The sequence below is a fragment of the Orbicella faveolata genome, unplaced genomic scaffold, assembly GCF_042242905.1.
Source record: "Orbicella faveolata isolate gen_17 unplaced genomic scaffold, um_ofav_v1 contig_35, whole genome shotgun sequence".
NCBI lineage: Eukaryota > Metazoa > Cnidaria > Anthozoa > Scleractinia > Merulinidae > Orbicella > Orbicella faveolata.
This window is the reverse complement of record NW_028301564.1, coordinates 13,906,396-13,934,348: the sequence shown is the minus strand read 5'-3', so window position 1 is coordinate 13,934,348 and position 27,953 is coordinate 13,906,396. Positions and strand designations below refer to the sequence as shown.

The window sequence follows — 27,953 nt, the reverse complement described above, 5'->3', positions numbered from 1 at the left end:
AGCTTAAAAAATCAAAGATGAATCAACGGAGACAACTATCCCAATAATGTATTGTATAAGTGAATCCGTTGCGTTAATAATTCCAAATGTTTTCAACGTTTTCACAAAACTTAACCCTTCAAGAGGCATTTGAAATCGTTGGACAGGTAAACGAAGAGCTAAAAAGAACGGAATTTGATGGTACATTTTGCAAAAAATTCAAACTTCTAATTGATAGATTTTCTTACTTTTTTCGCTAAACGTAGAAAATCGGTAGAGAAAACGATCCATCAAAAGATAAATAGGGTTCACCGAATGTCCAAGATCGTTAAATCCAGGAAAAGCTATAGCAATGGTCATCTGCCCTATGATTGTTCATTATTACTTGGCGCTCGCTCGATGCATGACGTGGTGTGTGAATTTGCGTGCGCAATAAGGATGCGCAGAAACAATTAGCGCGAACGTTCTGAAGGCGCTGAGCGTCCTGTGCGAGTAAGTTGTCTTACCCAAGAACACGACACTATGGCCCCGCTCCAACCCGAAACCGCTCGATCTGGCGTCCTGCATCGAACTAATCATTTGAAAACCAAAACAATTCGCGATCCATTTGCCAAAGAGAATTCCAGACTGTTTGTTAAGGTGAAAACTTTAATATTATCTACATCTACATTTATTTAGTTGATAAAGTCCCGCAAGACATCACATCAACTGTACCAAACATATATGCACATATGCATAAGCTAGACAAAAAGGATAATTAAAAAATAATTCTTAAGTACAATTTACTTTACTCATTTCACGTGTTTTCCTAAATTTAACTTAAAATCAGATAATGACTTGCAATTTACTAAGTCAGCGGGCAGTAGGTTCCACTCTGTTATTGATCTAGGAAAAAAAGAAAACTTAAAAACGTCCTTAGATACTTTTGGCATCCTATACTTAAAAGCATGGCTGTTGCGTGTTCTTTTTTCACTGTTTAGTATTAAGTGTTCTTCTGTGGTTATGTGCATTAAGTTATGACTAAGTTATACCAAATTCGTTGCAAGATACTATAAAAATCATACATTAAAAACATTGACTGATATTTGTCCTTGTGCATATTAAAAAAAGTCGTCCTTTAAAAAGGAGTTCATCATTTGATAATACTGCGACACAATTTACACATCAACAGATGTGTTTAAAGCTCTACCTAAACACTCCATCATCGAGAAAAGCCTTTATCATTTGTTGAGTTAATCCTAACTGAGGCCTTCATAAATAATAGCCATTTTATTTTTTTCCTAATGGTTACTTTTACTTTTTGTTCGACTCAATAAGCGCCACACATCACTTAGAATTCAACCTGTAGATGCGTGTGTCCTAAAGAGTTCATTATTCTTTACACTACACTATTCTATGTACGTGTTAGAACTTTACATAAAATATGTATGACTGGATTTATATAAACCGTGTCAATGAAAAATGACATTCACCAAATGACCCACGCACTTTGATTTCACGACTCCCCTAGAGTCAGAGAGAGTGGAGAAAAAAAAAAAAAAAAAGAAAAAAGAAAAGAAAAAAAAGAAAACAACACTTAGAAAGACTTGGAAAACAGCGCGAGATTCTTCTTAACACTGTTTTCATAAATCCTGACATATGTACTTAGCTTCGAATACCCTTTATTTACAATTCACTTAGGTTTCGTTAATGTGGTCGTAAAGAAGGTACGTTCTAAAAATGAACCAGTTCTTACGCACGATTATTGCTATGTTAGCCCTTTGCATTTTAAAAACCATCAAATTCTGATGCTTTTCGATGGTTTAGTTTCGGACGGGGGAGGGGTGGGTGGTGGGGGTTATTTGGCGGGACTTCTGTGCCTAAAAAACTAGGTATACGGTGCATCTAGAATGCCTTGTAGTAACTTGCGTCACAACAAACTCCAAAAACATGTTGAAACACATGCTAAACGAGTTCTAATTGCCGTTAAAAAACGTGAAAATTCTCCGATTGCATAAACCGTATCAAATACAAAACGATTTCTTTTTATATATTTGGTTATTATCGTAATTTTACGATAAAAAATTCCAACTTTATATCAATAATGAATCAAAGTTGGCACTCGCTAAAGAGACGGTCGTTTTGTTGGTTTCTGTAAGCGAAACCTTATCTACAAAGCAACTAAACATTCCGCGTAAACCTCAAACTTTGATAATCGCAGAACCAGCTTTCTCCATAAACTACCAGCATTATAATGAAACGCGCTGGTAGTGCAACATTTTACAGAAGTTGCTCTTGCGCAGACACAAGGGGATAATTTTCTTGGTTCTCTTCTTGCCAGTGATACACATTTTCTTGCGATGTATACTGTGGAGGGCTCTCCTCTCCATGGTAGGGTGGAGGAGACTCCGTCGGATATGTGTACGGAGGGGGTGGCTCTGATGTGTATGTCGTCACATGAGTTGATGGTGTAGCATAATCCAATGTTTCTGAGGGTGGGTATGAACTAACGCCATTGGGTTGGAAGTGTGCTTCAGGGGGAGGGGGGTAAGGATCTTGGAAAGGCGTCAAAGCAGTTGACGAAGACACTGATTCAGAGGAGGCCTGGTGCCTTGCGTTCGCTGCTCTCTTTGCTTTCCTGCAGCGTATAATCGCACAGGTGATAACAAAGCAGAGTAAAAATACCACAGTCGCACCACCAGCGAAGCCGATGATCTTTGCATCTTGAAGAAAATTAAGGATTAGACATTAGAAATTAGCCGGCGTCGCATACGATTGCTTTAAATACAACCTGAAGCTTAGGGCCTCCAGACTAGACACTTAGTTCTCGACAACTCAGTCAGGTCAGAGAGAGCTTGGGAAATAACGTTCACTACGCACGAGAGTACACCAAACTGTCCCATTCCGGGCTGACCCGTGCAATCCCAGGTCCACTTATATTAATAATTCCCCTCACTATGAACTCATTATATAGCAGTTTTCACTGGAGTGTCGAAAGTTATTCGCATTTCCTTTGGGTTTGTATTACCAAACTGGTGCTACTTCTTGACATCCACTCAGGAGTAAAACCAAGCGCAAGCGTGGGTTGAATTGCTCGCACACGTTCTGTAGCGCGTTTCGTCAGCTTCATGTCTTAGGCCTCGTCCACATTATGCCGGAGGAATGTGAAAATGCAGCTTTATTTCTTCGGCTAGGCCTTCCATCCACACTAATCCGTCACGAAAACGGAGCTTTTGGAAAACGCTCTTCAAACCGGAGGAATTTGAAAACGCCGGCTTTTCATTTTCGTGTGGACAGAAAACAGTTTGAAAACGAAGCATGTAACTTCCGTGTCCGAGTTTTTTCAAACTGACAAATCCAAAATGAGCGATGACTGTTGCGCTTTTAAATTCCTCCGGCGTAGTGTGGACGGAAAACATTTGATGCTTTTTCAGAGTGAAACCTCCGTTTTTAAATTCTTCAAGTGTAGTATAGACGGCGCCTTAGGGGGCTTTAACAAACCACGACGGCAACGCCAACGAGAACGTCGCCAAACAAAACGTTTAAGGAGCAAAACAATGGCTATGCACGCGCGCTTTGAATCTTGGTACATTTCTTACTCATCATCTGCAAAACGACGTAAAATGACCAAGTTCTACGTATTTTGGAGAACCTAATTTTTTCGTATCTCCTTTTGGAATTGAATGCTCGCTGTCATAACACATTTAGCCTGGGCACGTTTTTAGACGGCCGATAACTGAGCGTCCTCAACAGGTCTACACAGTTGCGACATTCGAAAGTAAAATATAAATCAGCTTTTTCAAGGCTTCGTCCTCGGCGTTATCGTCGTCATTGCTAAAGCTCCCTATTAACTTCGAGTTTTGATTGGTTCATTAAATTGTCCGTTTCCCTTGTAATTGGGCAGAGTTATTAATTTGGTTTTAGTTTCACGACACTCAGTTGAAAACCGCTTTGTATACGTGAACGAAAGAAGGGTTACACTTACTGGGATTGAAATCTTCAAAATGCGCTTTAAATCCATAATTGTCATTATTATCTCCGTCAGAATGGAACTGAACAACCATGTATCGACCGCTGGAGTAGATTTCTTCGCGTAGTTTTGAGGAGGAACCACATAAAGTGTTCTTCAAAACACTAGTGGGGTGCAATCCATCATACACTTTTACATAGTCTTTATCGCAATTTTCTGACCACTCGACATCAAAGTCTTGGAAGTTGAGTTTCATCCGCTTTCCTTCCGGCACGGTTATAACCCAAAGACAAGTCATAAAATTCGGGTACTTCAATGGGTAGCGAGGGCTTTCAAAAGTTCCTGACCAGCCTTCCAGTCGAAGGTTGTTGTTTTCGGTGTTGCCAAGGAAGCACTTCTTGTTGTCCCTGACTTAAGTAAAGACAGGCACGAGAACATCAGACAGCAATACAGGTATGTTAATGATTTTGACAAATTAAATTCAAACTTGAATCCAAGGCACTTGCGTTAAGGTTGAGGGGTGAACATAAAAGTTTATCTTGGGTACTGGAGGTTTTTTCTCGCGGAAATGTGGCAGGATGCTTTGGGTAGGCCTAAGGTGGGGGTGGGAGAGAAGGGGTAGGGTTAGGTTCCAGCTCTAGCTCCCCTAGGGCGATCGATATTTAGGCAGATACTAGGAGCACTTGCATTATAGATCATTATAGACCAAGGGAAATTAAGCTTGTTGTTGTTGTTGTTAAGCTTCGGGGCTAAGATAGAACCTTATCCCGTATTATTGAAGACTTGATCATTAAATAATGCGTTCAGGAGTTTCCATTGGCTTAGCCATCATGGTATATGAGCCATTATAGCATGCTCTAGTCCTACAGGCCTGTAGGTGAATAGATTTTTAATCTTATATTTAAATCTTAGAATATTTCAGTTATTTGTTGAAGTTATTATCCCAATTCAGTTCTTTTTACTTTTACTCTATGTGTTATACCTGCAAACTAGCTGGTGAGATTGCCCTCCCAAAAAACTTGACTTGACTTGACTTGACTTGACTTGCTCTACAAATAATGGTAAGCACACGCGCTGCTTTTGGAGGCGTTTTTATTTTACTGTAGTTTAGTTTTCTATATGTTGTGGGTGTTTTTAATAACAACAGTAATTCCACTCACAAATGTTGGATGTGAGATAATTATAGCCAACTCGGTGCTACACGTATTGCCCCTCATTGGCTATCCACCATGGCATATCCAATGCATGCTCGTGGAATAATTGTTCATTATCTGCACTGCATGAACAAAAGCACCACAGTGCAGTTCGGGTGCACATTTTCAAACATTTCTTGTATTTGTGTTGCCCTGACCTCGACTTGGTGCCAGAATTTGTTGGAACATGGAAGAGGTCTTTGGATGTACTAAAGCCACTTTTAAAATATAGCAACAAGCTTTTGCATAATCTATACCAAAAATGTTTGACATTCTACAGGGGTTAGGGAGTTGACTTTAAAGAGACTTTCAGTTCATCAGCTACAAAAGTCATGTACTGTACTTGTATGGTTCTATGTATAGCCTTAGTGCGTAGCTGGCAGTTTCGGTCAAGTTTATTTTTTGGTGGGCTTTTACAGGAATGAGTGGCGAAGCTGCAAGAAGAGTAGCTCCTCTATGGTGTGCCATGAAAGTCATGCACCGAAAACCGCCAGCTAGGCTAGTATGCACATGAATAGGGCAAACCTACCTGCAGGTACAGCAAAGTAACTCAGTTTGAAGCCTCTATAGTTAAATTCTGCATTAGTGACAAATCTTAATGTCAAGTGTCTCCCAGTTGAAAAAACTTTTGTGTCTGGGCCAATGAACCCGCAGAATGAGCCAATGACGTCAGACCCTGAATGTGGCAGGCCATCATAGACTGCTAGATAATCACTACTGCAGCTCTGCATGTTGTCTGATTCGAGTCTGAAATCTTCAAACGTAACCTCCACAACATAGTCGCTGAGCTGGCGAGTTTCGATAGTCCAGGAACAAATTGTCTCACTGTCATAATCACTGGGATAGTTAGGACTTGTCAGAGTTTTAATGGTGGAGGATTCTGCTACGAGAGTTTGTCCCAAACTTGAACAAGCTTTAAAAAAGAATAATGAAGTAAAAAATAATAATAATTAATAACATTCAGGGTTTGTAGCATTCATTTAACACTTCAGGAATGCCAAGATGAAGCAGGACTGTCAATAAGGGGCATAACCTTTAACACCTGTTACAGCCGAGTATGCTTGATGGGCCCATGATGTTAAGGGTGAACTTGCCTGTTGTTGGTACAATTCACCCATAAAGTAACAAGTTTGCTACGGGTGTGAAGATCAAGGCTACAGCTGGTTAATCAGAACCAATGAAAGCCCTGTAAAGTTAACCCCAACCCAAAGAGCATTTTCTATTCAACAGGAACATTCCCTTGAGCTACCAGATTTACAAAATGTGTGCTCCAAGCGCCAATTAAAATTGAATTTTTATAATAGGATGGGGTCAACTAGAAAGAGTAAAGTACATGTAACAAAGTGTTCAATTATCAATTAATAATTGTCTTTTTTATCCACCAATAATTTCACAAAATTAATGTATCTTAAGGAATTTTACATAGATGGGGAATTTGACACCAGAGGAGTGTGGTGAACAAGTCAGCTATGCAAAATGGAACAAGCTGTGTGGTCATTTGATATAGAATATTAAATTAAAGAGGAAGTCAAAGGACCTCAATTGAAAAAGATTGGTTACGTTAGCTACAGTATGGTGTTGTTCCTTTAGAAGTAGAAGTACAGCCTGTTGTACTGAGAAATGCTGGAAACTATTGCCAGCCACCTTTCTCATACAGCAAAATAACTAAATGTAACAAAGGAAAGATGTCCATCAAACATACATGTACTAATTGGTAAAAACTTTTAAAAGAACTCAGGATCATGTGTACAAAGACATCCACAGTAGAGTGTCGAACAATATCGTTGACTGACCCTTGTCGACACTCAATCCACATCTTGATGGACACTTGATTAACATCTTGATTGATACTCAATCAATACTCGATACTCGGTCATCTAGTTTGACACTCGATGGAAACTTGATTAACAGTCAGTCAATAGTCCGCCAAGTGTCGACCAACTCTTATGTATCAATCGATGGAATGTCTGCGAAAATTAGTCGACTCTCTTTGAAGATGTTATTGATGGAGTGTCAATCAAGGGTATTGATTGAGGGTAATTAGATTGACACTCAACAGCCGATCCTTTTAGTATACATGATCCTGAAGTCAATACTACATAAATGTACAGTACATGTATTCAATAGCCTTGAGTAAATAACGGTCATTGACATACATTTAAATTAAGCTTACTCACAATCATCCTGAGCAGCAGATGTTTCAATCCAGGCTACAATAATCAAACCTGAAATATGACAGCATGAAGTGCAATGTATTAATAATGAACACCAGTGTTAATATACTGGTACATAAATATTTAAATTATTTAATAATTGCATTTTCTATAATCTGACATTAGCCACATGGTCACAGCATTCCAAATGTTGAATTGGAGGATTTTTGCAAGCAAAATTAATTTCAACAGTTTTATAAATAAACTCCCTGGTGTCTTTTCCCAATGTAGTCAGTCCTGCCCTCACCTTATGTCCCAACCGATGTTCTTATAGGCGAGTGTTTATTCACTTCAATAGAAACCTGAGCAAAGCTCAGAGTGGCAAAAATAGGCCAGGTATATTTTTGGCTTCCGACCTCTCCAATCAACAATGCCTTTTTCTGCTTTTCGACATCTATTAGTACACTTACCGTGCTTATCATATCATTTAGCGAAAACATCTGGAAATTTTTGGAGAAAGCCAAATGGCACACTAATTAGGAATGGAACACTGGAAATATCCTTACATGTACCATTTGCTAAATTTCCATGTTTTAGGGGAAATAAAATTCATGTTGTCAAGCCTTTTCACTATTGCACAGGCACAAACACAAGCAAAAGAGCACTAATTTCATTATGAAAACAGGCTTGACATACAAGCAAAAACAAAAGTATAAGCACATAGGTCACTTTTTTCTTATGCTAATAGGCTCACCTTGTGCTGCATCAAAATGCACAAGGAAATTTCTTTGTGTCGGGCAGATTAAAACACTTGTTCTGCAATGTAGCTTCTTTCTCACTTGAGTAAAAAGGGAATTGGAACTACAAAGGGAGACTCTTGTGTTGGTGTTTGTTTTGACATTTGTTTCGACTTGACACGAATCTCTTGTGCTTGCACTTGTAAGCTTTAAATTGTTTCGCTTGAGAAACTTTGAGTTTTTAAAATTATAGCGTTCGACGAAGTGGAACGCAAGCCTAATTTTGACCTGTGGCTTTCCAGAGTTGGTTTCCCTGTGCACGGTTATAGGTTGAAAACACCACATTCCTGTAAGGACACCAAAATGGCAACCCCGCTTGATTTTTGCAGGGGCATGTCACGGCCAGTAAACTGGTACCGTTTAATGCTAAGACATGTGATAAGACATGTGGCACACATGTGAGTATGTGAGCAGGCCACGTGAGCTCGTCTTTCTGATGGATCTTTCTGTGACTTCTTTCCATTCAGTCGCCGTATGCTTTGCTATTATGTGCTCTCAGCATTAGATTTTGGCGAATTTTTGACGCTTCGACGGTAGCATTTATCGAAATCTGAGGGATTTGTCCTTGTTTATTAACACGACTTAGCTTTGGGATGATAACCGTGGGAACAGCTACATTTTGATTGCATTTGTTGATTAGTTCCAGTCGCGACAGATAGCTCAGTCTTTATCCCGCCGAAATTTTATTGTTTGGAATCGGTGGAAAAGTACTCTGAAGGCAAGATCCATAAGACTACTTTATTCATCAGGGGAAATACTCGAATTAGTCGCACAGAGTTTGTTTACCATAAATGACCACGCGAAATGTGTACGTGATTGCAAATGACAGCTTAAAATAATGTACGTAATTTAAATATTCTATGAAACTTGAGAGTCTACAGAAACTGGCAGCGTCACACGACGTATCAACAAATCGTGACCTCTTCACTAGCATAGACTTTGATACTATGCATACATGTATCTGACTATAAAACCTCGGTTGCTGCTAAAAAAAAAATTGATTTTACCAATAGACAAAGGTTAAAAGTCAGCTAGTGAAATCATTTATTTACGATATATATATATCTGTTTGAAAAGCAACCATTCTGTTTTTAAGGAGAATTTCTTTCTTCAGATTCATGGCACGGCCATGGGTCCAAAAAATGCATGTAGTTATGCCGATCTAGCCATGGGTGAAATTGATCTTGAAGCTAAGTTTTCCGGTCCGATAAAGCCGTCCTTGTGGTGGTGTTATCGTGACGATGTCTTTGATCTTTGGCAGCAAGGCCTTCCTGCCTTACATCAATTTACTGATTACATTAATTCTCTATACCCTACTATTAAATTCGAGTTAGTTTTTTCTGAACGTGAGCTTCACGTACTTGATCTTACTTTACATCTTGTGGATGGGTTTATTAGAACTGATGTTTATTCTAAACCTACAGATAGTCATTTATATCTTCCACCTTCTAGCTGCCATCCCAAGCATGTCTTCAAGGCTATTCCTTTTGGAGTAGCGACTAGATTGAAGAGAAATTGCTCTGAAGAAACTTTCCTAGCCGAGAGAACAGTTGAGTACAAGGGTTATCTTGTTAATCAGGGTTATCCCTCCAAATTAGTTGACGATCAATTCTCCAAAGCCTCCACCATTTCTAGGAATGATTTACTACGGCAACGCGGAAAACAATCGAAGAAATTATTTCCATTTGTTCTCACATTTAATCCTAATTTGCCTAATGTGAGTAGCATAATTAGAAAGCATTTGTTGATTTTGCAATCCAACCCTAAATTGAAAGAACTTTTCCCTCAAGGCTCTATCATACCATCTTTACGTAGAACAAAAAACCTGAAAGAATTATTAGCACCATCTTGTTTTAAAACCGCCGATGAGGGACAAACAATTCAGCCAAACAATGGCTGCTTTAAATGTGAAAGAAATAGATGCGATCTCTGTCGAAATTTCTTTGTTGAATCTAAATCATTTCTAAGTTTTAAAACGGGCAGAAAATACACCATTCATTCAAGGCTTTCTTGTGATTCTAAAAACGTGATCTATTTAGTTTCCTGCAAGAAATGTCGTTTACAGTACATAGGATCAACTACCACCGATTTTCGGGTTAGGTTTCGTAACCACAAGTCTGCTATGCTCACAAACAAAACCACTTGTGAGGTAGCAGTACATTTCAATAAAATTCCACACTCCTTGGATGATTTTGAATTCCAATGCATTGATCAGGTGCAGGCCCCTAATGACTCAGACGAGATTGATAGGTTTTTAATTACGAAAGAGGCTTATTGGAGTGCTCAACTGTTCTCTTTGGCTCCCCATGGCTTAAATAAAAGAAAAGAATTTCACTCCAAAAACAGAATTTGTTATAATTAACTTTCTCTTGTGTAAATATGCGTTCGCGCCATAAGGCAGTTCAAAGGCCCTTCCTTGGATTTTGTCAGCTTTTTGGGTGTTAGGTATGCTCAAAGGCCCTGCCTGGGATCTTATTACAGCTTATTGTTTAAGGGCCCCTCCAGGGATTTTGTTGTTTGTCAACCCTTTAATGCTCCAAAGGCCTCGATTTGGGATTTTGTTATTAACCTTGTCCAGCGTAAACGTAGGTTTCTTCTGCTTATCTTTGCAAACTATTTTTCCCGTTATATTTACCGCATTGCAAGAGTCCGTTTTATCTATTTTAACTCTTTTAGTTTTTAGGTTGAATTTAACCTAGTTCTGCAATTATCACACTCTATAATGTAATTTATGCACAGTATTGTATTCTTTTCGTTTGGTCTATTAATTATCACCCTGTATGACGCAATTCATAGTACAGCATTGTATTTCTCGTTTTGCATTTTCTTCCTGTATTGTATTAATCACGATGTATTAATAGCACAATATTGTATTTTTCATTTCGTTACGTAATCTCCCACACTGTAACCGTATTTAAACTTAGTTTTCGTCCTTTTTCTCTTGTAACTGATGAAGGTCTAAGACTGAAACGTTTTTCTATTAAATTTTTAACTTTTTAACTTTTTTTACCGTCAGAAGTTGTCCGTCCTTGCTTTATCAAACGTTTTTAAATTCATTTTTGCGGTGAGGCTTGGACTGTGAATCTTCATTGATCCTCCTGACGCAGTGGTATTCTTTGTTGGCTTGAGGCATTTTATAACCGTTTTTATATATATATATATATATATATATATATATATATATATATATATATGCATTAAAGTGAGAGCGTCGAACGCACTCTCATAATCTCTGATTACTACTAGTTTTTAAGCTACTTGGATTGCCGTATTTTAAAACTCTGAGAGAAGTTAAGTTTCTCCAAAAGAGGCTGTCATTTGTTGCTCTCAACATAACCAAAAGCCTAATTTAGGTCTCTGATCTACCCAATCTAGGGTCAAATCAAGAGGCAATCTTAGATCTCCGAAATTGGCAACATTTCGAAACAATCAAGTTTCATTCGTTTTCCCCCTTAACTGTTACATGTACGTCAACAAACAACAACATACAATGTAAGTATTCTTTAACCAATGTTCACCTTCACCTAGAACCAGATAACAGAAGATCATATCGATAAGGGAAACAACCATAATAGTTTGTGGATCGTCAGTAATTAACTCACCAAGGGTGATCGCAGCAACTAAATTGAAGGACTTTTGCTGTATGATGGCCGAGGAAAACATCTTCTATTTCGCAGATTGCCCCAGATCAGAACAGGCGATCAGATTTATTAAGAAGACTTAACAACAGTGCCATCTTTTCGGCCAGAATGATCAACTTTTGAGATGTGGCGTCGAAATTGTAATAAGTTCCTGTTGCGATGGCTAGTTGAGGCGTTGAGGCATGGAATTTCCGACAGGCGTTGTTAGAGTAAACTCTGGGAGCCAGTCCCCAGATCCTGTCGTCTTGGCCGGCAGGGCAGGGCACGAGAAACAATCCATCAACCATCTACAAAAGATTTCGACTTATTTTCTAGAAATTGTGAGATTTTCTCATGGATCACAAAGCTGGCTGTATGATATTAGGTAGGGTGTATATTTTCCTTGTAAAAATATTCTTAACCTTATGTTTTACGGGGGCACAGACTTTCGTGACTCGCTATTGTCCTATTGTCCCAGAGGTCCGATCGCCGACTTTGCCACTTGGCAGTAACATTTATAATTCATCACTGCATAGTTAGTCGAGGAGACTAACTATGATCACTGTAAATAAGCTTACATGAAAATTTTAACCTGAACAGGTTTAAAAGGTAGAAATTAATAACAATATGGGGTAGCTACTCCTTACTCAGAACGCTGTGGAAAATCACAACCGTTATAGTAGCTTGCCAGTTACTTCACTTTCATCTACTACCGCAGTTCAAATATGAATTATTTCATATATACTTCACATCATTTCACTCACGGGAAGATATGAACTCAATTAATTGACCTCGCTCCCAATGTGTGGCTTCATAGCTCAGTTGGTAGAGCATCGCACCGGTATCGCGGAGGTCACGGGTTCGAATCCCGTTGAAGCCCTGATTTTTTTCAGGCTTCTTCTTTCCAGTTGCTTAAATTGGAAAATTTACTGCATTGATCATACTTCACTTTCATCTACTACCGCAGTTCAAATATGAATTATTTCATATATACTTTGCCAGTTACTGTAGCTCGTCCAATTGCTTGCGTAACCTTCGATTCGTCCTGTACGTATCGTCTCGATCGTAGCTCTTTCATTTGAAAAGCTTCGCGTCCTGTCTGAAACCTAGTTATACAAATAGCACAACCTGCAGAATACAGTTACCTAAGAACGTAGAGAAATCTAAAAATTATCAGAGCTTAAAATCATTCTGCTCTCAAGAAACCGGATTCTATTGTATAACAGCGGTCGGTTGTCACCCAAGATGTAAACACGAATTGTGATGTGCTTCATAAAGCTGTCACCAGATATGTAGAGGATGTTACACGGCGACGAGAAGATACATGTATGAATTTTATTTTCGAGTTGTAAAATATTGTTTTTAACACGACAAAATAAAATTCATATCTTCAAGCCACTATGTAATTTTCTTTTATGACTGTACATGTAAACAACAAATGACTGTTTGCACAGAAAAAACCATGACGTCATCAATACTTTCACCAGTGAGAATATGGAAAACACGCCACTCGGGTTCTGGATATAGTTTTCTATCAATTCTATAAGTGGTGTGACTTTTCCAATAAAACTCTTGAGGCGTTAAACATATAATAAACTTATTATTATTTTATAGCATACAAAAACATGTCTATTAGATTTACTGACTTAGGGCCTCCACAGACGAGATGATTAGCTGTTGACAACTATTTGTTGTCAACAACAAAAAGTGGTCGACGACCAAAAACCATAGTCTCTGGGACAGGCTGTCGACAACTAAATGCGAAAATTTTACATTGTCAACGACTAGCAGTTTCCCTTCTGAAAAATGGAAACTGCAAAGTTGTCGACAATGAATAGTTATCGACAACTTCACATCTGAGCGTATTTTCTTGTCTGTGTGATGAATTATTTTTGTTGTTGACACCTACATGTACCAATATCCGCATTGTCTCTGGTCGGTGGATTTTCAAGAAAAATGCTGATTTTTTGCATAGTCATCGATAACTAACTATTTATATTTGTAGTGTGTGAAATGCTTCATTCGATCACAAAAAGTAATCAACCACTTTTAGTTGTCCTCAACAAATAGTGTTCGACAGCTAATCATCTACATGTAGTCTGTGGAGGCCCTTAAATTCATACAATGGTGATTTCTTACAAATACGTGGCAAAAATATATTTGTTATGTTATGGTGAAAGAAAGTACAATATTATTGTATGTGTAAACTTGCCTTGCCTTGTCAGACTGGGTCAAACTGGCAAATCTGAGCAAATGTGACCTGTAACAAGTCAGTCCATTCTTAACTGATATAAAAATGTTCATGCTTTTTTTGTAACTTTGTCCTGCATTTGATAGTTTCCAACACAGCCATTTTTGGCCAGGTCATCACACAATACTACTTCTATTGTGACTGCATATAGAAGATATCAGATTATATGGTATAACAAATATTGGACCATGTTTTATTGTATAAAAAGACTGCACCTGTAAGTAGGTTGAATCTTTGAATGACACAGTATTAATTGTTAACTCTTACTAGTAATCTCCCTTGGCTCTTCAAGATCAAAGGTAATGTAAAGTCTGTACATATATGAGCCAAGTGGCCCATCAGGCTGGCGTTTATCTCTGATTTCTGCAGCATGAAGTGACTCTGAGTATAAATTCTACCTCCCTCTGGGATGGGATGCCAGTCCATTGCGGGTTTACCCCCCAGCATTAAATTCGCTGGTACCCATTTATAGTAGAGCTCTGGTGGCTGCTACTCCAGTTAATACCAAGTCATGCAGCCTTGGTTTACAGTGTACATATATGATATTGGACATCCATGTTATGATCAATTGACAGCTGTCAAAACAAGGTATCTGCTGCCATATTATGGGCTCAGGTTTAGAGCTCATTGAGGTCACATGTTTTCTTAATGTTGACCACTGACCGAGTATTGGTTTTTGATTGGATTGTGGGCTCATGTCAGGTTAATTTGTTAATTAGGGCCGTGTTGTTTAGAAGGTATTCATATGTTTTTCACTGCTTTTGTTTTGTGTAGTTTGAGATTATTGAAACTCAAAACATAAGACCAAACAATATAAACAGGAAACCTGCAGCAAAGTTACAAAACTCAAATCAAAATTCTCTCCTATCCTTATTCTTGTCCAGTTTAGTAACTTACATTAAACTGTGAAGTAAAGATGAAATATAATTTAAATTAACTGTTGGTCTATCAATCTTGCTAATTAATAAAATTATGTGTTAACTAGCAATTTTAAAAAAAACTGAGAAAAAAAACTGAGTGATACAACAGAACAATTTGTTTTGATTCATTTTTTTTACAGGGGTGGTGTTGGTTTCTGGGATACTAAGAACTACATTTGCACAGAACAGTTGTAAGTAAAATTATCTGATTCAGTAATTTGCACATTTCTTATATTGTATACTTATCTATTTTTTTCAGCAATGTCTGGCCAACAGGACATTCACAATACATTTTTTTCACATCTGGTTGTGATTCAATACACCTGCAGTTCATTTGCTTGCAGACACTTAATTTAAAAGCTTTGCAGACTAAAAAATCAAAATTAGATCTTTGTGCACTGTAGTTTGCAGCATACAAAACTTATTCCGGCAATGACATCATATCTTAGACCCCTTTTAAAAACAACGAAATATATTGTATAACACTATTAACAAATTCATTTTTATCTAGCAACTACCCCTTTCATACTACCAACAGTGCAGCTCAACTGTTTCTTATAATCATAGATCAGAATCATATAGCTATTATAGAATTTTTGGTCAGTGATTCACACACAGTTTTATTTTCTTATTGCAGCCAGTTCCAAGCAGTTGTGTCTTTCAGGAAATATCTACAATAACAACTTGACATTAACTGGCTTAAATGGAACTCTACAAAGCCCAAAGGAAGGCCTGTCATACCCACCATATTTGAACTGTGATTGGTTCATCACTGTACCAGAGGGGAACATCGTAAAACTTTACTTTGACAGTTTTGAATTGGATTGGAGCTCAGGATGTTCAGGGGATTATTTGGAAGTTATTGATGGGAATAACAGTAATAGTAAGAGTATAGGAAGATTCTGTGGTTTTGGCCGCTACGCACATCCAGAGTCCATTCGTTCAAGTGGTAGATACATGCTGGTGCACTTCCGATCAGACTGGATGTCTTCGGGATTTGAAGATGGATTTAAGCTCACATTCACAGCTGAGGATGAAAGCAGTAAGTTAGAATTATTACATAAATTTTTTTCTTGATCTATAATGTTGCATGAGACCTCTGGCTAGCCAGGCCCTTTGAAAATATTATACGCTGAGGAGAATCTAAGAATTTTTAAGGAAAAGTATGAAATAATTATTATAAGCTACTTTTTGAGTTTGCAGAGGAGTAGGGGTTCAAATCAAAACCCTTCCTTGAGAAAGGTATGCAATGGAATTATTTTCTGGAACAAAACATTGTACTTACATGCCTTGTGGAAGAAGTTTCTGGTCATGGTGAAAGATCCACACTGCCCCGTCTGGCTTAGACTTGTTACTGTCATTTGTGTATAATTTTTCCTAATGTTGTCCACCCTCGTTTACTGTTAGTTAATTTGCCACAAATTTGTACAACATACCTTATTCCATATTGCCACATTAAGTTAGAACTGCAGTTGTTGTGTCAAAGTCATTTTTTGTGACTATCAAGTGCAAAATGTAGGAGTATCATTAGGGAAGGCAATCGCACTCGAACATAAACGTTTTGGCGTTAATCCGCTGACCAGTGGACCGCTAATTTTGCAGTCGCTTGAGTTGTCGCTTTCATATTAGATAAATATAGCTTTCAGATTTTTCCTTACTTCTCCGCCAACATTTATTGTTAGAGAAGCCAGAGTATCTGTTTGCTGGTTCACTCTACGTTACTGAAACGGCCGATTTTTCTGCGAGCAAGTTGAGAAGCTAAAGAAAAAAAAAGAAAGAAAAAAAGTTGAGAAACTATTGGGACGATCAGTGAGTAACCAGTAACACCACCACAGAACAGACGTATTGGACATCACGATTGTACATGTAGCCTGTTCCAGGCTCTCGGTCAGTGTGGACGATCGAAAAATCGGGCAGGCGACGAGCGGGATGACCTCTCCTTTTCTCTCCCAGATCTTTTCTCTCCCAGATATTTTTTTCATGGTCGGGCGTTTTCACCTATTGTCACCTATTGTCAGGCCAGCGTTTTATTGTAGTTGTCAGTGATCTTTCGAAATTTGCCTTCCTCGCAATTTTTAATTACAGTACTTCTAGTAAACCCTATGTTATTGGAATCCACAAAGAAAAATGGGGGTAGCCATGCATTTTTTCGAGATAATTAGCCTTGAATCTCAGCAAAAATGGTGACATCAGCATTTTTGTAAAAAAAGAAGGAAAGGATATTTCTTCACAGATTTCCTTACAAGTCGCCTTTACATACAGAAAAGCAAACACAATTGTAAAGATCTTAAAACTTCATGGTAAATAGTGACATAAAAACCATTTTTGGTATGTTTTTAAGAACAAAATCGTTGCAACAGCGCTTTTGACGTCTCTAACAGTCTTCCTCTGGTTCAACTTAAATACAATCTAAATACCTTTTGCTCACAACCAGAAACTAACCACGTGTTGAATAGGTTTGCCACTTCCATTTCATAACATAAAATGTAGGGGTAACCACGCGTTTTTTTAAAGTTATTGATCTTTTTTGAAAAGTTTTCCGGCGCCCATTACATTTTTTCCTGCCACCTCACCAGTAAGTAAAACATTTGCGTATCAAGCACTTGTTTTGCGCGCGCACTACGCCATCTGCAGGTACATGTTTACAGTTGGATTTCAGTATAATTTTCGACAGGTAGCAGCTAGTTTTTCAGCTGGAAGACGTTAACAGGTAGTGGTTAGCGATATGCTGCTACTCTAGTGTTCCTGGTTTAAATACAGATTCATTAAACTTAATTTGGTCACAGTAGGAAAATTTTAGTTGTGTACTTGGTAGCGTAGTTGATTGCATCAATGTCAACCCAGCGCGCGCGTAACGCTTAAACCATGCGTAGCGTGATGCGCAGAACGTGTGCACACTAACGAAAGTAGGGACCACGATTAAAGTTTACATTTTTTTCCAATCACCTTTTAGTTTGTCCCTATCACAGACATGTGTTTACTGCCACTGCATCCTACAATAAAACCATCACCAGCCCCAACTATCCATCACATTCTGAAAGTGACCTCAACTGCAACTGGCTGCTCGAAGTTGACGGTAGCATTGGTTCTGATGATTACATAGTGAAGGTAACGTTCAGTGACTTTGCAGTGGCATGTAACGATGCTGTTAAGTTCTATGATGGTAACAGCATTACTGTGTCAAACCTCCTTCGTTCATACTGTGGAACAATTTATCCTGAAGTTATTTACTCCACTGGGCGGTACCTATTTGTGAACTTCTACACAGACAACGACCTTTTTACTTACAGAGGGTTTAACTTCAGTTTTTCAGCTGTTAAAAAAGGTATTGTACTTGAAGTAATGTATCATACAGCCCCACGGTTGCTTTGTTATTTACTTCTTAGGCTCAGCTCAGACGTCGTGCTTCTTCCGTGTCAAACTAAATTTAGGAATTAAGATTCACAAAAGCACGACAGAAGCACGGCGTCTGAATCAGACTTTTGAATTAAGTTCGGTAAGCAATTAAGTATGACAAGCTCTGCCGTGCTACACGACTCTGGTACGGCAGCGATTGAAACGTCGTGCTTCTGCCGCGCCGAACAAAATTCGTAGATTATATTAATGCATGTTGGCGGGACTGCGTTTCCGCGGGGAGTTACGAGGAGATTGTTACGTGGCTTCAGTAAATCGTGAATTTGGTACGACTTTGGCTCTCCAGTCGAACCTAATTGCAATTAAGTTCGGCACGGCAGAAGCACGACGTCTGAATTGGGCCTTATTCATCGGGAGTATATTAACCTTGATTTTACAAGTCCTTTCTAACACAGACCAAGGGGAACTGGTACTCTCCCAAAACTTTCCTAAGCATTTATACAGCCTCGTTTCCAGGGTCTCTCTTCTTCACGTCCCCTGGAGCGACCCTGGGAACGAAGTTGGCATTTATAGTGACAGTCCTTAAAGTTTACTTTTATTTGTGGCTCTCCTTTGGTTCTTAGGGTTTTCCATTAAATAACTCTCGCGCCACGTTTTGCACTGTCAGTCAAATTTTCATTCCTTAAAAACACTTGCAGTTAAAGGATGTACGTCACGGTTTGCTCATATTGGAAAGTTAGGCCTAAATTTTTCAAGTTCGTCGTTTGTAATCCGTGTTAATTTTCTCCATCCTTAACCATCCTTGTTCCTTTATGGGTTATTATTATCTCTGGTATTTTTTTTTTATCTTAGTACACTGCTATTTTTAGGTTTCCTTCGATGTAAAAGTAATTTTGTACGTGGCCAGAATATCTCAAAATACTGTGACGGAGCTCCTTTATAGCTAGACTAGCTGCCCTACTACGGTATTATGGCTGGGTGTAATGGCACTGCTGTTTTTATTTATTACAGAGGAAGCATCTGGGATATGTCGTCCATCGGATGGGCGTAATACGGTCAACAAGCTCAGTGGTTCTTCTGGTACATTCTTTACCCCAGATTACCCCTATTCCTACCCAGATGACGTCAAATGTACTTGGACAATCTCCGTTCCTGCCGGCAAAGTAGTTAAGCTAACGTTTGAAAGATTTCATCTGAATCGACACCCCGACTATTGTAATACAGGCAACAATGACTATGTGCTGATACGCGATGGAAAAAAGAAAAGTAAAGTACTTGCTGAGTATTGTGGATATTACGGGTTTATGGGTCCATCGGATGTTTATTCCTCTGGAAGTACCTTGTCGGTTATCTTTAAGTCCGTTTCGAACAGCGAGGAAAATTCCAGTGGATTCAAAGCACGTTTTGAAGCTGTAGACATCCAAAGTAAGTAGTCTTCATTGACAGTTACTTGGCGTAAAAACGTTGCTCTTTTCCTTTTTTGTTCACTTTACACACTACCATGGCGTGAATGCAGAAATTAAAAAGTTGTGGCAGGCTTGCACGACTCCCGCTGTATGCAAATGTGTATTCTTTGCCTTTAGAGTTTGCCATGTGCTTATGCATTGTTTAGGCTCATTTATAGTGCAAGATTTGTTTCAAGTCGCTTAGTATTTGCTTTCGTGGGACTAAATACGAAATTTACCGTGAACATGTTGCTTACTTGCATTATATATTGTGGCGCCGGGCCCGGCAGTTGCATGGTGAACTCCGAAATAAGCCGGGGCAGAATAACAACCATGCGAGAATGAAGATATGTAACCATAACTGCCCTCTCATTTCTTAGAATGGAAGGGTACAATTTGTAAAGTTTGTATTTTTTTTTGTTGCATAGGTGCCACTTCCAACCACTTGTGTTTCTCGGGAAACGTTAACAATAATAACCTGAAAATAACTGGATTAAGTGGAACTCTTCAAAGTCCATCGAGGGACTCAAGTTATCCGCCGGATTTAAGCTGTGATTGGCTCATCACTGTACCAGAAGGGAAAATTGTTAAACTGAGCTTTGATGTTCTTGATCTACACTCAAGTGGCTGGGGGCAATGTAAGGAGGATTATGTGGAGGTTCTAGACGGGAGGTACAATAGTAGCTTGAGTAAAGGAAGATTCTGTGATCCCACTCCAAGGGACATTCACTCCAGTGGTCGATACATGAGGGTGCGTTTTAAGTCAGATTCGGGGAACTCGTATTTTAGTCGCAGAGGATTCAAGGCCTCATTCACAGCGGAGAATGGACCCGGTAGGTCGGAAATGTTCTCCTAAATTTAGCACACCGTAATATAAATGGTCAAAACACCACACTTCAAATACAGACCCTAGCTCATGCATGTAGTCCCTCAGAGAGATTGAATGATAATCCGGGAATGTTCCGCATTGTGTCCAAACTCACCCAACACTGAATTGAAATACAAGGTATGCTACCTTGTATGCATATTCTAGTCTGATGATGGTATAATTCTCGGTGTAAATACAGAAAACGTGTAGTCGCGTTCGTTGTTTTCTTGGGGCCGTTTTCTCAAGAAAAAAATTAAAAACATTTTCTTCGCGTTTCTATGGGTTGATAGTGTCTCTCCGCGGATGACTGAACGCTATCGCGTCACGTGATCAATTTAAACCAATAAGAATCAGAGAAAATTTAGTGGCGAACTATAACGAGTCATAGAAACGCTCGTAAAATTTTGCGAGAACTCGAAAAAGCTGTGGAAACACTCGCGTGTCGGCTAGTATTCCCACGGTATTTCTCGTTCTCCCAAACGTCCACTCGTGTTTCTATAACTCGATAGAAACACGGAAAATGTTTTCTGTTTCTTAAATATCTCCACAAACTTCAAATAATAAAATGCAAAAATGCGACGTGTTAAGCTACTTTCACAAAATCACGTGCATAACTTGATTTGACCGCGGTTTATTTCGTGGAATTGATGGTTTTGTATTTCCTCATACGTAAATTTAGCTACACCTACACCTGCCAATTCCAAAGAGTTGTGTTATACGGGGAACATCAATAATGACAACCTGCAATTGACCAGCACATATGGGACTCTGCAAAGTCCACAGAAGGACAGCAAGTACGGAAAGGAGTATCCGCAAGATTCGAATTGTGTTTGGCTCATTACAGTGCCAGCACCGAAAATCGTGAGACTCAGCTTTGACAGCTTTGATTTGGAATGGTCCTCGGGATGTACAGCGGATTACGTGGAAGTTCGAGACGGGAGTACTAGATACAGTAGAAGTAAAGGAAGATTCTGTGGTTTGACAGTTCCAGAAGATGTTCTCTCAACCGGCCGGTACATGCGCGTGCGATTTAGATCTGACTCGGAGTATTCATATTATTCAGGATTTAAGGCCACATTCACAGCAGAGGATAAACCCAGTAAGTGGAAAATGGTTACCGTGATAATCAACAGACTGTGCATCTCTATAATTTAACTATGAAAAAAGAAAAAAGAAATCTTAATTGACCACTTCCTCAATGGGGCTTCTCAGGGCCAATGGAAACAAATGATGAAACAACTAATGCATATGAACATAACATGGTTAAAAATCCCAACTGGCAGGAGGCAGACAAGCTGGCTATTTACACACTATTCAATTCTGATTATTAAGTATGAAACCCTGTCCAAACGGGAAATGTTTTGCGGTCAAACACGATCAAACATTGTTTGGTGACCAAACATGTTGATGTTGTACTGACTGGCCAAACGGTATCAAACATGTGTGACAAACGATAAGAACTACCCATATAAGGAACTGGGTCGAGAAGGACGTCGTCGTGAAATGATTTAGCGAGCGAAAACGACACCGCTCTATCGTAAACTTCTTGAAGAATGTCGTCATGAATTGTTAGTCTCACAGGCAGCTTGAAAGACGACCAAATAAGTTTCCTCGTGCCCTATAGGACAAACGTAAACAAGGATGATGGAAAATTAGCTAATTAAAGGTAAACAAAACGCCATAGGCACGCGAAAAGCTCACGCGAAAAGCTCGCCCGTGCCCAGAACGCATGCACGCACAAAACATGTTTGACCAAGCCGTCCAAACGGGAAAATGTGTTACAATGGCTAATCAAATGTTTGGCGTCTAAAGCCCTGTCCAAACGGGAAAAGTTTGGCGATCAAACATTGTTTGGTGACCACTTATGTTTCGTGGGGAAACCTTGTTCGATCGTGTTTGACTGTGTGATCGTGTTTGATCGCGACGCATTTTCCGTTTGAACAGGGCTTTACTAATTAGACCACGTGGAACGAAATTCTGGAAGTAATCGGACGAGCAATTTCAAAATCGAACGTGCGTGCAGCGCGAGGCCGATTAGAAATTACGAACACGATTACTCCCTGATTATTTTCCACTCTGCTAATAATTACTTGTCTTCCACACTATGATGGGAGACACGGTGACCTATGGATTAGTGCTCTGGACTCCGGATCGAGCGGTCCAGGCTCGAGCCCTGGCCGGAGTCACTGTGTCCTTGGACAAGTCGCTTTACCCTCACAGTGCCTCTCCCAACCCAGGTTCACAAATGAGTACCGGGGAATTTAATGCTGGAAGAGGAGGGGAAAGGGTAATCCTGTTTTGGACTAGCATCGTATCCGAGGAAAGTAGAATGTTACATAAACCGGGCTACCCTCCCGCGGTAGGGACCATTTGGTCCGACGCAGTTACCTTACTTTACACGCTTGTTACGTCACGCTCCTCGCAAGCATTGCAAGTGTCCCTCGGAGGAGCACGAACATGGCGGCGGCAAAGTAACTGAAACATCTGTCACTGAGTTTTCCTATTGAAACGAAAAGTTATTAATCTAGAACTCCGACACATCAAGTACAAGAACCGTTAAGTTGGCGAAAGCTGTCAGCGATAACTTATCTTTTGACCTACGCGACAGCCTTCCCGAGCGGTTATAGACTAGTACTTTTCTCTAAGATTACTAAGTCGCTTCTTCTACTCACTTGCTTGTTTGTTCTTGTTTGTCTTCAGGCTCGAGCCCTTCAACTGCGGTCGTTCTTGTCATTATTCTTATTGTGACGGTCCTGATTGTAGTGGTTTGTTGTGTCGTGTGTTTTAAAAAGCGGAAGAAGCGGCCAAACAGGGAAGCTGAAGTCAGAATTCCACTGTCAACAGTCACGACTTCAGCCACCCATTCCACACAGCCTAGAGTGGTCCAACATTCCCCAAACCCTTCCCGCCAGGCACCTTCTACGCCGACACTACAGCTCAACCCACTCCCTCCAGTGAGTTATGCTCCAGTCGCCACGGAACCAGAGGTACCGCCCCCAGCCTACCCATATCCGTTAGAATCTCCACCACCCTACCCTGGAGAAGAAAGTGGTCCACAGTACCCACCACCGGGACAATCGTACCCATGGCAACAGACCAGTAGCAGTGCTCCAGTTGAACCGTCTGCACCACCTGAGGATCCAGTCTAACCATCCACACCCCGGGCCGGAAATCTGTAAGGGGCATTCAGTAGTGGGCATCTTCATAATACGACCGTACCTCGCTGTTTTGGGTTGCTCGCTTGGTGCCGGTCATTTAGGCCACATACCCATACTATTGGCGAGCGACGAGAAGCGGCTGCTTTCAGGACCCGTAACCATCGTTAGTAAACCACATTTAAGTGTACCCGGCCAAACTGAGAAACTCTGGTTAGTTTCAACTAAGAATTTGAAAATCCTTTCCCGGAGAAAGCAGCGTTCCGATTCGATGAGACTCGAAGAAAATGCTACATAATGATACTCCCTACAAAGATTGATTCTCCTGGTTACCACTATACGGTAACTTCAACCACCAATCAATACCGTCTTTGCGAGACCAGTCCCGTCTTTGGTAACGCAGCCATCATGTAGCTGGAAAAATGGCTGTTGAACTAAAGGATCCTAAAACAACGACTATAGAGGATAGAAATGTAATTAAGTTTTGAATTAAGCTGTTATACTCTGACGGATCAATACAACCACTCTTTATCAAGTGATTTTCAATACTAGTATCACACAAACGCCTAATTATTGGTGAACAAATCGTGACCCTCTTCATGACATAACAGGTTACCAAAGCAACACTACAACCTGCTTAAAACACGCTTTATTTAAGCTTTAAGTACTTGTTAGAAATAAACGAGCTCGGTAAACCTCACTTTTATTGTGTAATTGCAATGCTTACTATTAGCATGATAAGATGCAACTCATTTGCAAAGTTAAAAACAATCTGTTGAGAGGGTTCAAAGTCACCTCATATCTTCTAAAATTGTATCAGATATAACAAATGTTTGGTATTGATCAACTGTTCATAACCAACACCGTGCTGTTTTCGCGGCAAGTTCCTGTTAATAGAAGACATGTGCCTTGTGTCCTCTAAATAACAAAAAGATATGTTTTCGCTGTTCCCTTTTTTCGAACACCTTTTGAACTTCTCGCCCAAGACATTGGTGGGGAGATTACTGCTGTGGTATCCCGTACTTGGTATTTGTTCCAGTTGTTGGTGTATGTTCCGATTGGACAAAAAATTGTTTCATATCGATTACACTCAATAAAAATTGATTGGCTACCATTACACCGTACCTTCAACCACCAATCAATACCGTCTTTGCAAGATCAGTCCCGTCTTTGATAACGCAGCCATTATGTAACTGAAGAAATGGCTGTTGAGGTAAAGGATCCTAAAACACTAGCTACCATCCGTTCTCTTAGCGATGGCACGTATATGGCCTTAAAAAACACTAGCGTCCTTGCTCGTGGGAGGCGGGCAACAGCGGAGTAGGGGACTGATAGTGAGGGTGAAGTTCAGTGGGACTTATGTTCCTAGGCCGTTACGGTAGCTGTGAAGGGCTGCCAGGAACTCCGAACAACCTGGTAAATAGGGGCTCTGGCGATTCTGCAGGAGTCTGCAGGGGGCTTGTCACCCCCACAGAATGGTTCGTGACAGAAACCGAAACAGGAAAACGCTAATTATAGAGGACAGATAAAATTTTTGAATTACTAAAGGTGGCTGGCGACAGTCTCCAGCATTTTCTAGTTATTCTTGGACGGATCAATACTGCCACTCCTTATCAACTGATGTTACAATATTGGTTTCACGCAAATCATGTCCAATCATTAGTGAACAAGTTCTGACCCTGTTCGTGACATAACAGGTTACCAAAGTAACAGTACAATCAGCTTAAAACACCCTTAATTTGAGCTTTTGTGTTTGTCTGTTATAAACGAGCTCGGTAAACCCCACTTTTATTGTGTAATTGTAATGTTTATTACTAGCATGATAAGATACACATTTTTGCAAAGTTAAAGGAAAAAATAAGTTGAAAGGGTTTGAGGGCCACCTGATATCTTCTTTGAAATGGCTCTCAACCCCCACAGAGACATATATCAAATATAACAAATTTTTGACTTTTATCAACTGTTCATAACCAACACCGTGCTGTTTTTGCGGCAAGTTCCTGTTAACAGAAGACGTGTCTTTTTTTCTCTAATGACAAAAAGATATAATTTGGCTGTTCCTTGTTTTCGAACACCTTTTGAAGTCCTCACCTAAGACATTGATTCGGGAGATTACTGTAGTGGTATGCGGTACTTTGGTATTCGAGCATGTTAGTACTCGTATGAATCTTTATGAACTCGCATGTAGCTGGCGTGTGTAGTGTGTTTCCATATGCTGCCGTGACTATCCGTACCTCACGGTATGTTTGTCAGTCTCACTGTCCATCTGGCCCAGGTTGTTCGAAAGCCGGTTGACGCTAACTCAAGATTAAAGGTTAACCGAAGTAATAATTTTCTTGTATAAAAACGTGTTTCACTGCCCATGTTTTGCTTATAGATCACTCAAACTCAAAACGCTTAAAACTGAAAGACAAACAATATAAACAGAAATGCTCAACTAAAAGTTAAAAAACTGAAATCAAAATTCTCGCTTATCCTGGGTGCTTTGAACAACCCGGCCCTGGGGTCCGTTTCTGGAAGGTCCCGAAAAGTGTTCGCACCTGAAAAGCCGTAGCTAAATCTCAGACCTTATGATTACGGAGCTGTTTTATTCACATATTCTTAATATAAACAGAGGTTCCATTCCGTACAAGAAGTTTCAGGCGTATACACCTCTCTGTCTTTAAACACCGATCAACTAAAAATGGTTTTTCGGGCCCGAAAAGTTTCCGAGGCTTTCGAGAAACAGGCTACCTGGTGCTTTAGTCACGACGTACACTCGTGAAACACTACAAAAACACTCGGCTCGCGTTTATCCCAGGGCATTTCTCATTCTGCTAGCTAAACTTTCACTCACGATCAAAATGTCTCTTAATATACAACTTCAAATGAGCTATATTGGCCAAGGAGGCCTGGGAGAAAACCGAACAGAATCAGTATTTCGTCGAGCTGTGTAATTACATTGCTGCAGATGTCAAACATTTTCCGTGTAAATGATTTGGACTGTAGGGTTTACCGTATAATTTTAAATTTGTTTTCAAAAGTTACTCAAACCTTCATGGTCGTACTAATATGTGGAAACTCCGTCATGACCTAAATTGGGAACAGGCTCCAGTTGTTCAAGTATACAGCTGTTTCGACAAAGGAACGCAAAAGCACGACAATACCGATTGGTATTATGGGTAGGAAGAGTTAGGCGTTGCTTGATTGAGGTTCACGGTGTTTAGCAACAAGGAAAGAGGAGACATAAATACATTTGTTTGTACTATTTCCCTCTATGTCGCTGAAACACCTAAAGCCTCAATCAAGGAACCATGCACTCCCATTGCCCATAATACCTTTCGACACTGTCGCGTGCGGTTTTGTTGGACTTTTCTCGAAACAGCTGTAGCTCAAACACGAAAGACCGTGTTTGACCACATTTCCAAACATTGGGAAGCGAGTCGAAAATACGAAGCGTAGCGGAGTACTTTTGAGTATTGCTACTATGTTCATATTTTAATATGGCGGAACTCGGACTTAAAAGTGGGTTCCTTCCGTTAGGGGTGGTGCGTGGTCCTTCAAAATTCACGAGTCTTGAAATTTCAATATCCGGCAGGCCAAATCCTGAATTTCCAAATCTTTAAGTTCCAAATATTGGTAATTAATAATTGGCAAGTTTCGATATTTGACAAGCTAAATCTTGAATTTCCAATTTAGAATTTTCAATAGTTGGCAGGCCACATCTTGAATTTCCCAATCTTGAATTTTCAATCATAAGAGAGGCATGTAAATCTTGAATTTCAAAATATTGGAAATTAATATTTGGCATGTTTCAATATTTAACAGGCTAAATTTTGAATTTCCTAATCTTGAATTTTCAATATCTCGCAGGCCAAATCGTGACTTTCCAAATTCAGAATTATCAATATTTGGCAGGCCAAATCGTGAATTTCCCAGTATCGAATTTTTAATACTTAGCAGGCAAAATCTTGAATTTTCTAATCTTTAATTTTCTATTCAATAGCCCTCCTGCATGATCATATCAGACAAACAAATTTCACCACCAAGCCTCACTTTAAAAATGGAAATTGAACATTTTATCGTGGACAAATTCCCAAAACAGCAAACTGCAAAATACCCTCGTGAAAACAACACGGTGACAGACGTTTAAAATTAATTAAGAAATTTCTTGAAAACGAAGCCTCGTGGTGAATTTTGCGAATGTGACGTAATCATGCATGAGACCTATTCAATTCATTGCCCTGTACTGCACTGCACTGCACTGCAATTCAATTCAGTTCAATTCAA

General features: G+C 39.6%; 2 protein-coding genes across 2 annotated transcripts; one reads left to right on the top strand and one right to left on the bottom strand.

The window, feature by feature from the left end:
• Positions 1-609: 609 nt before the first annotated feature.
• Positions 610-11,901, bottom strand: LOC110049344 (bone morphogenetic protein 1-like). The gene is made up of 5 exons (XM_089274327.1): positions 11,674-11,901; positions 7,299-7,346; positions 5,651-6,034; positions 3,944-4,339; positions 610-2,681 (listed from the first exon to the last, which is right to left on the bottom strand). Exons 1-5 carry the CDS (start codon positions 11,732-11,734, stop codon positions 2,239-2,241), a joined length of 1,332 nt encoding a protein of 443 aa, XP_089130453.1. The 5' UTR covers positions 11,735-11,901; the 3' UTR covers positions 610-2,238.
• A 59-nt stretch (positions 11,902-11,960) lies between these two features.
• LOC110049345 (bone morphogenetic protein 1-like) lies at positions 11,961-24,384 on the top strand. The gene is made up of 8 exons (XM_089274309.1): positions 11,961-12,076; positions 15,003-15,053; positions 15,500-15,904; positions 17,816-18,187; positions 19,228-19,641; positions 20,090-20,494; positions 21,209-21,628; positions 23,230-24,384. The coding sequence occupies exons 1-8, from the start codon at positions 12,046-12,048 to the stop codon at positions 23,676-23,678; spliced, it is 2,547 nt and encodes an 848-aa protein (XP_089130435.1). The 5' UTR covers positions 11,961-12,045; the 3' UTR covers positions 23,679-24,384.
• Positions 24,385-27,953: the final 3,569 nt, after the last annotated feature.

What these genes read in the sequence shown, in the direction of transcription:
- LOC110049345 (XM_089274309.1), top strand. Translation starts at nt 12,046, where the DNA reads ATGGATCACAAAGCTGGCTGTATGATATTAG. An exon ending in TTTTTCAGCTGTTAAAAAAG is followed by an intron (nt 18,188 to 19,227) that starts GTATTGTACTTG and finishes TATTTATTACAG; the next exon opens with AGGAAGCATCTGGGATATGT. An exon ending in TGAAGCTGTAGACATCCAAA is followed by an intron (nt 19,642 to 20,089) that starts GTAAGTAGTCTT and finishes TTTGTTGCATAG; the next exon opens with GTGCCACTTCCAACCACTTG.
- LOC110049344 (XM_089274327.1), bottom strand. Translation starts at nt 11,734, where the DNA reads ATGTTTTCCTCGGCCATCATACAGCAAAAGTCCTTCAATTTAGTTGCT. An exon ending in AGTTGCTGCGATCACCCTTG is followed by an intron (nt 7,347 to 11,673) that starts GTGAGTTAATTA and finishes GTCATATTTCAG; the next exon opens with GTTTGATTATTGTAGCCTGG. An exon ending in TTTTGAAGATTTCAATCCCA is followed by an intron (nt 2,682 to 3,943) that starts GTAAGTGTAACC and finishes ATTTTCTTCAAG; the next exon opens with ATGCAAAGATCATCGGCTTC.